Raw genomic sequence first — 12,003 nt, forward strand, 5'->3', positions numbered from 1 at the left:
TGCCGGCGCAAATCTCGCCAAGCAGACATTATTGCCGACAACATGCAGTATGCACATAAAAAATATTAACAAATGTTAGTTTTAAGAATTTTTTATTTTAAAGGCATAAACATTTTAATATCGTTTAAAATTTTGTCAAAAGCCAATAAATAAAGACAATAAAGTAAAAAAAAGACATAGTAATTTAAGAATTTACTATGCTTTCATGGTTCAACATCCTGATTCGCTGGTTCATATTACATGACCCCATGTGATATCATCTCACGTAAACTATCCTACAAAATTCTAATTCTCTTAGTAATTATCTACATTAATCTCAAGTTAAATCTTAATTTGGAATACAAGTTTAAATGCAAGAATTTCAATTCATACGAATGGCTTACTCAGAAATTATATAAAACCATAGTGCTTTACTTTACTAGTGCATTCTCATTAGAATTGATGAAGTTAACTCTTGACTTTGCCTTTTCTATATTTTCGCCTTTGGGTAAGTGGTGTGATTGCATCGTAATTGACTTAATTACCGCGAATGGTGTTAGGGCATAAAATTTAACTATCTGGTAAAAATTCTTTTTAGTTTTATGCCATTATTGAAAGAAACAATCAATCTGATAAGAAATGGCTGCAACTTGTTTTGAAAATGAGGCATAAAAGGTGACTAGCGAGGATATTCCGTTGGGCATCAGTTGTACCATTATTGGCGAATTTATTGTTTGCGCTTACGGAAAATACTGGTTTCACATGTTTTCAGAGATTTTCCTATTGTTCCAGAAAATTGTTGTGGTGTCCTATATGTATTTCCATCAGTCTTTTGGAAAGATGATGAAGAGGCAGTTAATTGGGTTAATCTTTAGATTATGGTAACTTGGCGAAAATTTGGCGACCAACCCTGCTACAGCAACCTGCTAGTTTTTTTTTTTTTTTACGCCATTTTGTTTTCACAAAGTAAAGGCTTTTTCCCCCCCTCAACATTTTTTCCAGCAATCTGCTAGCCGAATTACCCTTATGCTAGAACTTTTATGAAACAAAAGTGCTTAATCATGAGGAAGATTAGGTGCGAAATTGGGAGAAAGTGTAGAATCGCAAACTGCTTGCCGCGTTTTTAAGAATTGCACATACATGGTATCCATGTACATGTCGACCTATTTTCACTTAAAAAATCATCCCAGGATTGCACAAAAATGGCATTGCGCACATTCTTGACTTTATCCATGTACACTACTTAAGTCCTAGCTAGTAACCTTTATCGCCTTACTAAAATGTCGCCAAACTCCCTGTTACCATATTCCAAAGATTAGCCGTTAATTGGTATGCAAGAAGCAGACAAACCAATGCCTACAAAACAAGCTTACAAACCAATGCAGTTTATGACTAACAAAGATCTCAGGACATCTAATTATGCAGTTTTTCTTCCCAGTGTTGATTCTAGTTCCATTACACCCAACAGCAATCAGTTTAGAAAGTTCAATCCCTTTCTGTGTAACAATGTTGGTGATGCTTTGTATAATATTTGCACTGCACTCAGAATCCGGAATTATATGTCCTGTATAAACAGAACCAGGTTCTGACAAGAGAACAATATGCTTTTCTTTAGCTCTAGTCCTGCAAAAAGAATTTCACATCTTCTGATTGACTGAAACTGGGATTGTACCTTACGATGCCCTCTCTACAGCTTTCTCCTGTCAATAACTTTAGCTGGATTATATTTAAATACAATTTCCAGAAGAACTTACCTGAGGTAACTTAAGTATGGAGCTTTTCTTCAAAATTCTTGAAATGTCACAGGAAACAATTTTAATAATGTCTTTGACTGTTTCTTTCTTTGTCTTTTCGATTTCTTTGGTCCCTTTCTGCAATAACTTATTTCTGACCCAAAGGAAATGCTTCATTACATCATCATATGTGAGTAAACCCATCTCTTTAAGTTGTACTTCCATTCCAAAAACATTATGGAAAAATGCACTTCTAGTTGATGTCGTCTTAGTCCAACATAAACAATGACTGATAAAGCAAGATTGACAAAACATGCCAAACAACCAACTAATAAACAATAAAAAATGTTGAAAGATAACGGAAAGTAACTGATTGTGTACCCCAACCAATAGTCAGATTAGAACCTGTTCTCCCATGTAGTAGCATATTTTGGCATTAAATTTGATATTTGGATATGGGAACAATTTTTCGTGCTAATAATGACATTTTTGACAAAGCAATTCATGAAAAAAGTCAGTACAGATATTCACTTGAAGTGTGGAACCTCAAGATACCAATACTATTTTGGGCTGAAATTTGAATACAGTTTGTTCTAGCCCATTTGGAACCATAAATTGGCTCAGGCAATATGAATTTTAAAAATACATTCCGTTTATTAAAATGAAGCCTTAAAGAACCTTAGTGTTCAGAACCTTAGAAGAAGCATAAGAAATCTAGTAAAAATAATAAATATATTTGTAGATATATAGCTAACTTTCGGTGATTTTAGTCCTTACAGTGCATTTTAGAAATCTATATTCTATCAAAAATCCATGTAAATATATCTATTGAACATGAACTATCTCAGAAAAGAGACAGAAAGAATTGTTTTGTGAATGTTAACATTTAATGGTAAAGCAAAGAAAGGTTAAGAACAAAATGCAGTATGTCCAGCTAAATTGTATTATGAAGAAACTTGCAGCATGAATGGATAGTTATAAAAGAATTTGGATAAGACAGACACCTGCCAGTCATTTCAAATATATCCAAGCACATTCTATATGAAATATTACAAATAGGATTTTAAAATTAATGAAAATTAAAGTGTTCTTTAATATTGAGATGAAAGAGTCATTCCACATACTGTGAGAAGGCATGTATATTGGTTAGAAACACTATGCATAAATCTGTTTTGTGTTGTTTACTATGAATGTAAACAGTTTTGATTTATGCATAATACCTGCTGATACTTCAGTATATAAATATATCTTTTCAATTTTATTTCTAATTAATATCATGTAAAATTGTATATTTGCGTTTCTAGTTTCTTCATTTAAATTAGTTAAATTTCATTGACATTTTTAGGAATTTTTTTCATTGTTTAATGTTATTAAAATAGCTGAAATTACATTAGGTATTAGATGTGTCATATTTATTCTAAACACAAAATCCTTCTGAAAATAAAGTTTGTTTTTTATTTTTAATATCAAATTGTATCATTATGTAAATTAAATATATAATATGTTGAGATACATGTATGTTATTTTATATCTAACTTTTCTTTTTTATTTAATAGACACTTGATTTTGATAGAGATGGCCTGACAAAAATGAAGAAAGCTGTAAAAGCAATTTATAATAGTGGAAATGGTAAGTGCTTTTATATATATTGCATATATATATATATGTAATAAGAAAAGAATGATAATAAAGTAATAATATTGCTTGATTAGGCTTTACTTAACAAGGGATTCTGGATTTGACCTAATTGTCTCAGAAATTTGATTTATTATGAAAAGTTTGTAATTTAGCATAATGTATTTTTGGTACTTAAATCCCGTTGACCATTTTTGCCTATTAAAGAAAAGACGCCAAACTACGAGATTTTTCGCCAAAACTGGAAAAGTCTTCTTCAAACACGCTGAGTTTGATGTAACCTTGATTACACGTGTTAGTTATTTTTCTTGAGTTATGTGATTACATGTGTTAGTTATTATTCTGAGAGTTTGTGTAAGTTATTATTCATTTTTAATGAAAAATTAAATAAATGATAATATAATAAATTTGAAAGAAAACTAGGAATAGAACGTTTTTTACTGGCACCATCTCTTGTGGTCGACAGGATTTTTCGTAAGTATTGTATTTTTCCTCAGATTTTTACAACAGATATTTCATTGACAGGAAGGAGAAATAGAATCATTGAAAATCGATATTATAAGATTTTTTGATAATGTTTCAAACATTAATAATGTATTGTTTATGAATGAGAGTGAGAAAATATACATTTTAGGTATATTTTGTTGTTTCCCAACGATGATAGAAATTGGTGTTTAAAATATCTGTGTTTTTAGTATTAACCATAAATGTTGTTATTCACCTGTAATTATCCACTAATAGTTATTTATTTTCCTCAAATGCTTGAGCATAAAAATGACAGACAAAAAGGGTAGATTTGCTTCCCTTATATCTATCATTATTGAAACTTTTTTATTTCATGCGTGAAATTACATGTCTTCCAAATTCATTAGAATTATTTTAATTATCATGCTAGCTTTGTGTATGTTGTAACTTTAAAGATATATTGTGTTAAATTAACTATTCCTTTATTTTCTTTAATCACACGAACATTTTAGCTTCAGTAAAGATTAATGACTTTAAATCTGCATGTGTGATTTAAAGTTAAATCTATTAAAAATTGATTTATGTGCATAAATGTATTTTTTCGGAAGACTATCATTATTATTTTTTTTTCATGGGAGGGGTCCCTTCATAAAATTTTGATAGCATAATAACTGTTTCTTCAATTTTCACATGTAAAAATATTTGCCTTTTACTTAAAATTTTTATTTGGAATAATAAACATGCAATTAATTGTTTTTATTCAGTACAATCATTAAATTGGTTAGTAAAAGTAAGTAGAAGTCACTATGATATTTTATACGCATAATGTGAATCGATTAGCCTTTTTTAAAAATGTGTTTTATTTTTTATCTAAAACTTCAACTTAAGTACTGGAAAATATAATGTACAGTCAAAAGTCTTTAATCCGGACTCGTCGGGACTTCGGCGATTCCGGATTATCGATTTTTCCGGATTATAGATCATCAGTTTAAATCTGGTAAGATGGCATGCAGAAATTATAAAATTAAAAATATGAAACCGTAATTTATGAAATAAAGAACAATTATGATCTAAAGGGTATCAAAATTTACAAAAAAAAAGCTTAATATTTATTTGTTTACTTTATTAAACATTTCTTTCAATGTAAGTTGTTTAAGTTGCTTCGTTATATGTGATAATACTTTCTCTTTAATTCTATAAACAGACATAATTTCTTGTTCAGTTGCAAAGTTCCGCTGTTCAAGTCTTATAATTGCTGTGTCAAGAATACCGACTAATTTGTCAATCGAAATTTTGTCGTTTTCAATAACCTCTGTGTCACTTTCTTCACTCTCGGAAGCGAATTATAATGGCAAGGAATTTGATTTAAATTATATCAAAGACTGAGTACATCGAGATGAAATACTACATTTAGTAAGGAATTATAAGCCAAATAAAATAAAAACATCTGCCGTGAAGATAAGGATAGTGCTGACAGATCAACTTCCAGTTCATTGCTCGCCGCGGTGTCCCCCTCGCAGAGCAGCGTGAAATTGATAAACATATTTAGTAATGGTTAGACAATCAAAGGATATTCATTTTTTGCAGCAATTCCACTTTTTGTTTCATGGACATCAAAACATGTTTTCGCTTTGTAGATCCTTTGGTAGCTCCAGAATCGGAAATTCTTTTTGACATAATTGAAAGTTCAAGCTTGCTTTTATAAAATTGCTCTAATAGTCTGCAAAAAATAATAAGCCGGATTCAATTAAAAGATTAAGGAACAACACAATCTGCAACATTAACTGAAATAGATAATTAGATAATTTTAGCTTAGCTTATACCGTCCGTTATACATTAAATGCGCATGCGTAAACGTATTATGCGCATGCGTAGATGCATATACGCATGCATAAAGGTATTATGCTCATGCGTTAATGCATTATGTGTTTACGCATGCGCAGAAAGTTTGTAGCTTTGTGGTCCGGATTATAGATCATTCTGGATTATGGACGTCCGGATTAAAGACTTTTGACTGTTTATGTTTATATTATAGCATTAAAAATATATTTATATTAGAACATTAAAAACATTTAAATTTTTTCCTGTCATTATAAAGTGCCATTACTTTCCATTTTGGCGACTTACATAATATTTTGAATCTGAAAAATAAACAAGGTAATAAATGCTATAAAGCACAATTTATGAAACAATTCTTAGTCAAAGCAAAATAGCTATACAATTTATGAAACAATCAAGTCAAAACAAAATAGCTATGTAATTAATTAAAAATATCTTGTTTTTAATGGTAAGAGTTTTTCCCTATGTATTTGTCTCAATATTCAGAATTCTCAAAATATGCATTAGATTTCTTGGTACTTACGTATTAACGCAACCAGGCCAAAATTCGCATAAATCGCCAAATTTGGCGACCCTACTTACGGCAACCCTACGTGTTATACGTAGTTTTGTAAAAAGAAAAAATAACACTGGGTGTGTACTACCACAGCAATGGGTTTTCGGCGGAATTTGCCGAGAAAAGAAAGAGACTTTTTTGGTTACTGTACCTAACAGAAGCGCCGTTACCCTCATGGAAAAAATTTGCGAAAATATCAAGGAAGGAAGCATCATTTATTCGGATTGCTGGAAAGGATACAGTACAAGTGAGTTCGAAAATGTGGATTTCTGCATGGAACTGTTAATCACAAATATAACTTTGTGGATCCCAACACGGGCGTTCACACACATGTAGAGCGCATGTAGGGCTCAGCCAAATGGCACAACAAAAAACAGAGAGGAACAGCCTGTCATCATCTTGACTCATACCTTATCGAATTTATATGGCGCCAAGCTCAAGCTGTTAATGGCGAAGACGGTTTTCAATCAGTGCTAAAAGCAATAGCCAAAAGATTTCCGCCGAAAAAATAATTCTGCAACTTATTCAAATTCGAAACCAGAAGGGTTTAATTGCTATTTTATATTTTAAAACAAAATAATATAAAAAACTGTATTAAAAATTATCTGTAATTGATAAATGTACATTTTCTTTCTATTCATACTTTTTTACTCAAACTTACAAATCTCGCCAACCTGGTTGCGATAATACGTAAGTACCGATTTCTTTATCAAATTTATTTTGTGCTCTTTTCCTTTTTTCCCCCCAGAATATTTTTGCCTTTTTGCTGTTACAGAATTAGTAGGGGTAATTTTTCTTTAGGATTTTAGACATTGCAACTTGGAACATCTAGAAGGATTTAAAGGCAAGATTTATAGGCCCACAATTTTAAAAGATTACAGAAAAATGTGACAAAATGAAAAATGTCTTCATGGTATTAATACATAAAGGATGTATTTTACAGAAAGTTTGCGATGAATTTCTTACTTTTTGGAGAAATTTTGGAAGAACAATATAACGTAATATTTGAAGGTTTTATTTTGATACTAGAAGCCTTTTTCTTAGCATGTTTATCCTCCTTTTTATTTTCTCTATTTTTCACTAGACACAAGCATGGAAAATAGAAATATGTCTAATTGTATCACATGGATATTCAGATAGGCATTTATAGAAAAGAATTTTTCTATTAATAAAGAAATTGAAAATTGACAATTTAAAAGATTCCTCATGTATGTCACAATGCTTCATACGCAGGGCTGGTGCTAAGCGTTTTCCCACTTGATGCAATCTTTATGCATCCGAAATTCTGCTGCTTAGCGCCTTCCTAAATTCTGTGCCCAGTGCCTGTCCTAAATTCTAAAAGTTTTGCAATATCTAGATTTTGTTGCTTATTGCGTCTCTAACTTCTAAAAACTCTGCCACACTGGCTGTGTGGCTCTTACCACACATCATTTTATATTTCTTCTGAACATTCATATTACTAAAGAAATAAAATTAGCAGCTTTTTCTGTACATTCTAAGTGCATTTAATTGTTTAGAATAATGGAAATCTTTAATTAAATTCAAAAATTCTAGAATGAAGAGGAAACTTATTGAAGAAAGAAACTGAATAAAGAGGGAAAAAAAATATTCAGATATATGTACAGTTATTAAGATGTAAATTAACCAGTGGTTTGTAATTTCAGCCTTTACTATAACTAACTTCTTTCCATTTCCTCACCAGAATGCAGATCAGGCAGTTTTTAAGCTGAGGTTTGGGGGGACTATAAGCAAGAGTGTGTTTCTGGCTTCTACTTTTGCATGCTGTATTAGTTCATGCCAGTTCTGATATTACTCATGCTTACATTATCGCTGCCAACATTTGAATTTGTTTTGACAGTAGAGTTACTGAGGCAGCTTAGATTAAAATTAAATTGTGTAGTCTTTGACTACTAATCCACATTTTTTAGTTTGAATCTGACTATTCCTGTTTAATTACATCACCATAAGCTGTAGTTGATTTTGCTAGCATAAGAATGTACCTTTATATTCAAAGTTCTTTTTAAGTAAGAGGTTTAGTTAAACTTTTATCTGACTTTGTAGTTACTTTCAGACATAGTGATAATTTGCTTTACATCTGTCAGGGTTTTAAACTATTTAATTTTTACCAAATCAAGTAAAACCTCATAGATACATTATCTAGAGACTGGCGACTTAGGAGATAAAACATGCAGAAATTAGTGGGAACATTAGTTTGCGTATTGAAACAAATTTCTAATTGTTAGAAAAGATTCTTAAAGAGAAGGATATTAATATAAATTAGCCAAATTGTGTGGGAAGACAATAATTAAAATGATACATAAATATTTTGTTGAGTGTTGTTGCTACAAAAGTGTTTTGTAGGCTATGTGTAATTATCCTAAATATCGTTTAAGAATTAATGTCATAAATTACATGTATTTTAAACTGTGAAATGTTATTAGATTGTGCTAAAGGGTACAACACATAAAGGATTTTCACTGATCTGTGTTATAATGGTATAAGCTAATAAATGTTTACAGGCAGAAAAATTTAAAGTTGTACGTATAATGTAAAGTACAAACAAAACTATGAGGTGCTATTATGTTAAAATAAAACTGAATAAAGTTCAAAGGTATTAAAGCTGTGTGTATTCTGTTTTAGCTCATGTAGATAATGAAGTATATTTATCAAAAGCATTGGATAGATTAGGAGCAAATGCCATGACAAAGGACCAAGAACCTGACATAGGTAATTTTATATAATTATTTTTGTTTTTTCCTTTTTTAGTGTCTGGTATTTTAAGTAATGTAATCCTAAATAAATTAAATATTTTCACGGAAAATTCAAATAAAGGCTGAAAATTATTTGTCCTTTCTCTAGTATAATGTATATTTATAACTATAATGCTTGTTATTGTTTTGTAAAAAAATTAAGTAGTTACATGTTAAGTTTTATATTTTGAAAAATCAAATGTAAGAATTTAGTGTGAAAATAATAAAATGTATTTTATGAATTTTACTTATTGCAGTTCTTATTTAGAAAAATGCAAAACTGTGACTTTAACATATTTTTTAATAATAAATGTATGAAAATGTATTATATATATATATTGAACAACTACACAAATAAAGCTATTACATCAAATCTTAACAGAACATTAACCACTTGCCTAGTTATTCCCAGTTAACTTGGTCATCGAAAAATTTTTTTAAATAATTATCATGAATTAACTTTTGATTCGTGGTTCATGACAGACTTTTTTTATTTACTCTGAATTAAACTCAGTGTGTTTGCTGGTCATCTTCACGATGTCTTAATATGAGAAGGAGTTTTATGCCAAAGCCACTTTCAGCTCAGTATATGAGCACCTATTCACCTGTATATGAAGCTATTTTTTATCTCTCTCAAGCACATTAGATTAATAATATAGTCTGTTTTGCAATTTGGAGGGAAATGTGCAAATTCAAGCTTGTGAATTCGTTCTTTTAGGACTTAAAGATCTTATAGAAGCACTGTATTTTTGCCTAAATTGTAATGTGCCTGTATATGTTGTGCTGTGCTTCAAGGTCTACTGTGCTGTTTCTAAGTTGAGTTAAAATTTTTGTGTATTTTTCATATTTGATTCCTTTTTAATCATTTTTTTTTCCTCACTCTTAACAAAAACACAAATGAGTTAACTTGGGATAATTATTTACTATTTATTTTACATCATAAAAACATTAAAAACTATAAAAATTTTATAAAAGTACTTATAGAATCTTTTATATCTTGTTGCACTAATTTAAATTGTGTAAAAAAGTAGTTTAAAAAAAAAAAAAAAGAGGGGATAATTTTTGTACGGAGGCTGAAAAATGAGGGATTAGGTAAGGGGTTAAATAGAAAAAAAAAAAAAAAAAAAATACAGAATAAGAAGCATTAGTATATTCAGAGTATATATTAAACTTTTCAGTTATGTCATGTACCTTCCTCCCCTTTTTTAAATTCAAATATATGTGATATCTTTGTTTCAGGTGCTGCATTTATAAAATTTTCTATTGTAACAAAAGAATTATCTGCACTAATGAAAACTCTTGTAAGTGTTCATTTTTTTTATTATACTATTAAAAATATATCTTCAGTATTTATTTTTAATTGTCATCTTTTTCATCTGTGTTCTTTGTGATTAAAACTGTGAATTATGCTAATGTATAGCTATGTATTTATGTATGTAATTTTTTCTCTTTTAGATGCAAAATCTGAATAATATAATAATGTTTCCCTTAGACAATTTGTTAAAAGGTGATTTGAAAGGTGTTAAAGGTGTAAGTGCATATTTTTTTCATTAATTTTTACAGTGAAGTATTAAATTTAGCATAATGTGTTTCAGAGAAAATATTTCCTGTCTTTAAAATCACCTTAGCCAAAATGCCAACCAAAATGCATTTAGTCTGCTGAATTATTTATTTTTTATTATTAGGTTATTGCATTTATTTTAATGTATAGTCTGTTCTACCTTCACCCAGAAAAGTGAGGGGAGAGGTTGTTCTATTTCTTTTGTTCTAGATGACTGACAAAAATTCAACTTTAATATTTAATTCTTAAAACTTAGTATTTATAGCATTAGATTTATATACAGCATTATTTTAATATTTATATTTTAACACAAAATCAGACTTTTTCTGCCATTGCATGTCCATTTTTTCCCTTAGTCTGGTTCTATGCCTCAAATTTTGCCTAAATGCAAGAATTTGTGAAAATCGTATAGATTATTTTGGATTTATGTGCTTTTAAAGTTTAATATTAACTTTTAACTTTGTATCAAACAAATTTCATTTAACAAACCTTTTATTTACATCATATCTGTTTTTCCCTGTTAACATCAGTGAATGACTTTATAAAATGTTCTGATCTTATAAAATATTTAAAACTCTACATATTTATTTTCTATTATAATTGCTGTATTTTAGTTTTCAAAAACAATTTTTTTAATTTACAATTTTTGAAAATATTTATAATGTCAAAGAAATATATATATATATATATATGGAAGAACTTCCTTTAAATTATTTTTCGTTTATGAATAAAATTTTATGCTTAGGATCATCTGCCATATGAAAGACTAGAAAAGGTGTATTTGTATGAAAAGTTGAAATATTTATTATCCAAATGCATACCAATAGTCATGCACAAATTTGGCCCCAACCTAATTTTGTTGAGGCAGCATAAATTTGAATTTAGTTTGAACGGAATATTTTGAGTTGTAGGAATATTAGAAAAGTATAAATTAAATGGTGCTTAATGCTTTTAAATATGGACATAGTGTAGATACATTTTCAGATATTGCATTTGTTTAAAAGTGTTGATGCTAACCTTCAATGTTCTTCAACTGGTAAGGAATCTGTTATGTTTTGCCATTTATTTCATAAAATTTTTAATAAGGCATTTGTCTTCTAGTTATAATTATGTTATTATTGTAGGATTTAAAAAGGCCGTTTGATAAAGCTTGGAAGGATTACGAAACAAAAATGTAAGCTATAATATTAACATTTTCATTATATTATGAGTAGTTTATTTTTTTATTTTAGTACCAGATGAATGTATAAACACAGTTTTTATGTTTTAATAAAATGGTTGTTATTTATTTCATTTTAAGAACAAAAATAGAAAAAGAAAAAAAGCAACAAGCTAAAGAAGCTGGGTTGATTCGAACTGAAATATCTCCTGCTGAGGTATTTTTTTAAATGTTTCTTTGTACCGTCTTTTATAACTATTTTCCCAGGGTTCATTTGGTCCTTAAAAGTATTTAAAAGTCCTTAGGTTTTTCTGAAATATGTAAGG

At 29.2% G+C, this 12,003-nt stretch overlaps 1 protein-coding gene and 1 long non-coding RNA gene across 3 annotated transcripts in view; one reads left to right on the forward strand and one right to left on the reverse strand.

Annotated features, from left to right (window-relative positions):
- Positions 1 to 1,962, reverse strand: part of LOC146998333 (uncharacterized) — a 59,166-nt gene extending 57,204 nt beyond the window's left edge. The window contains exon 1 of the long non-coding RNA XR_015040451.1: positions 1,734 to 1,962. This is a non-coding gene — a long non-coding RNA (uncharacterized LOC146998333). The remainder of the gene's footprint in view (positions 1 to 1,733) is intronic.
- Asap (ArfGAP domain of ASAP) overlaps positions 1 to 12,003 on the forward strand; it is a 103,695-nt gene that overhangs the window by 4,952 nt on the left and 86,740 nt on the right. For both annotated transcript variants that reach the window (XM_085814098.1, XM_085814099.1), the window contains exons 2-7: positions 3,269 to 3,341; positions 8,848 to 8,934; positions 10,197 to 10,258; positions 10,413 to 10,487; positions 11,643 to 11,692; positions 11,819 to 11,894. In XM_085814098.1, the coding sequence (XP_085670224.1) occupies positions 3,269 to 3,341; positions 8,848 to 8,934; positions 10,197 to 10,258; positions 10,413 to 10,487; positions 11,643 to 11,692; positions 11,819 to 11,894 (423 nt within the window). The remainder of the gene's footprint in view (positions 1 to 3,268; positions 3,342 to 8,847; positions 8,935 to 10,196; positions 10,259 to 10,412; positions 10,488 to 11,642; positions 11,693 to 11,818; positions 11,895 to 12,003) is intronic.

Source organism: Stegodyphus dumicola, chromosome 3, assembly GCF_044657685.1.
Source record: "Stegodyphus dumicola isolate Sdum_Otavi_A_Nest chromosome 3, ASM4465768v1".
Lineage (NCBI taxonomy): Eukaryota > Metazoa > Arthropoda > Arachnida > Araneae > Eresidae > Stegodyphus > Stegodyphus dumicola.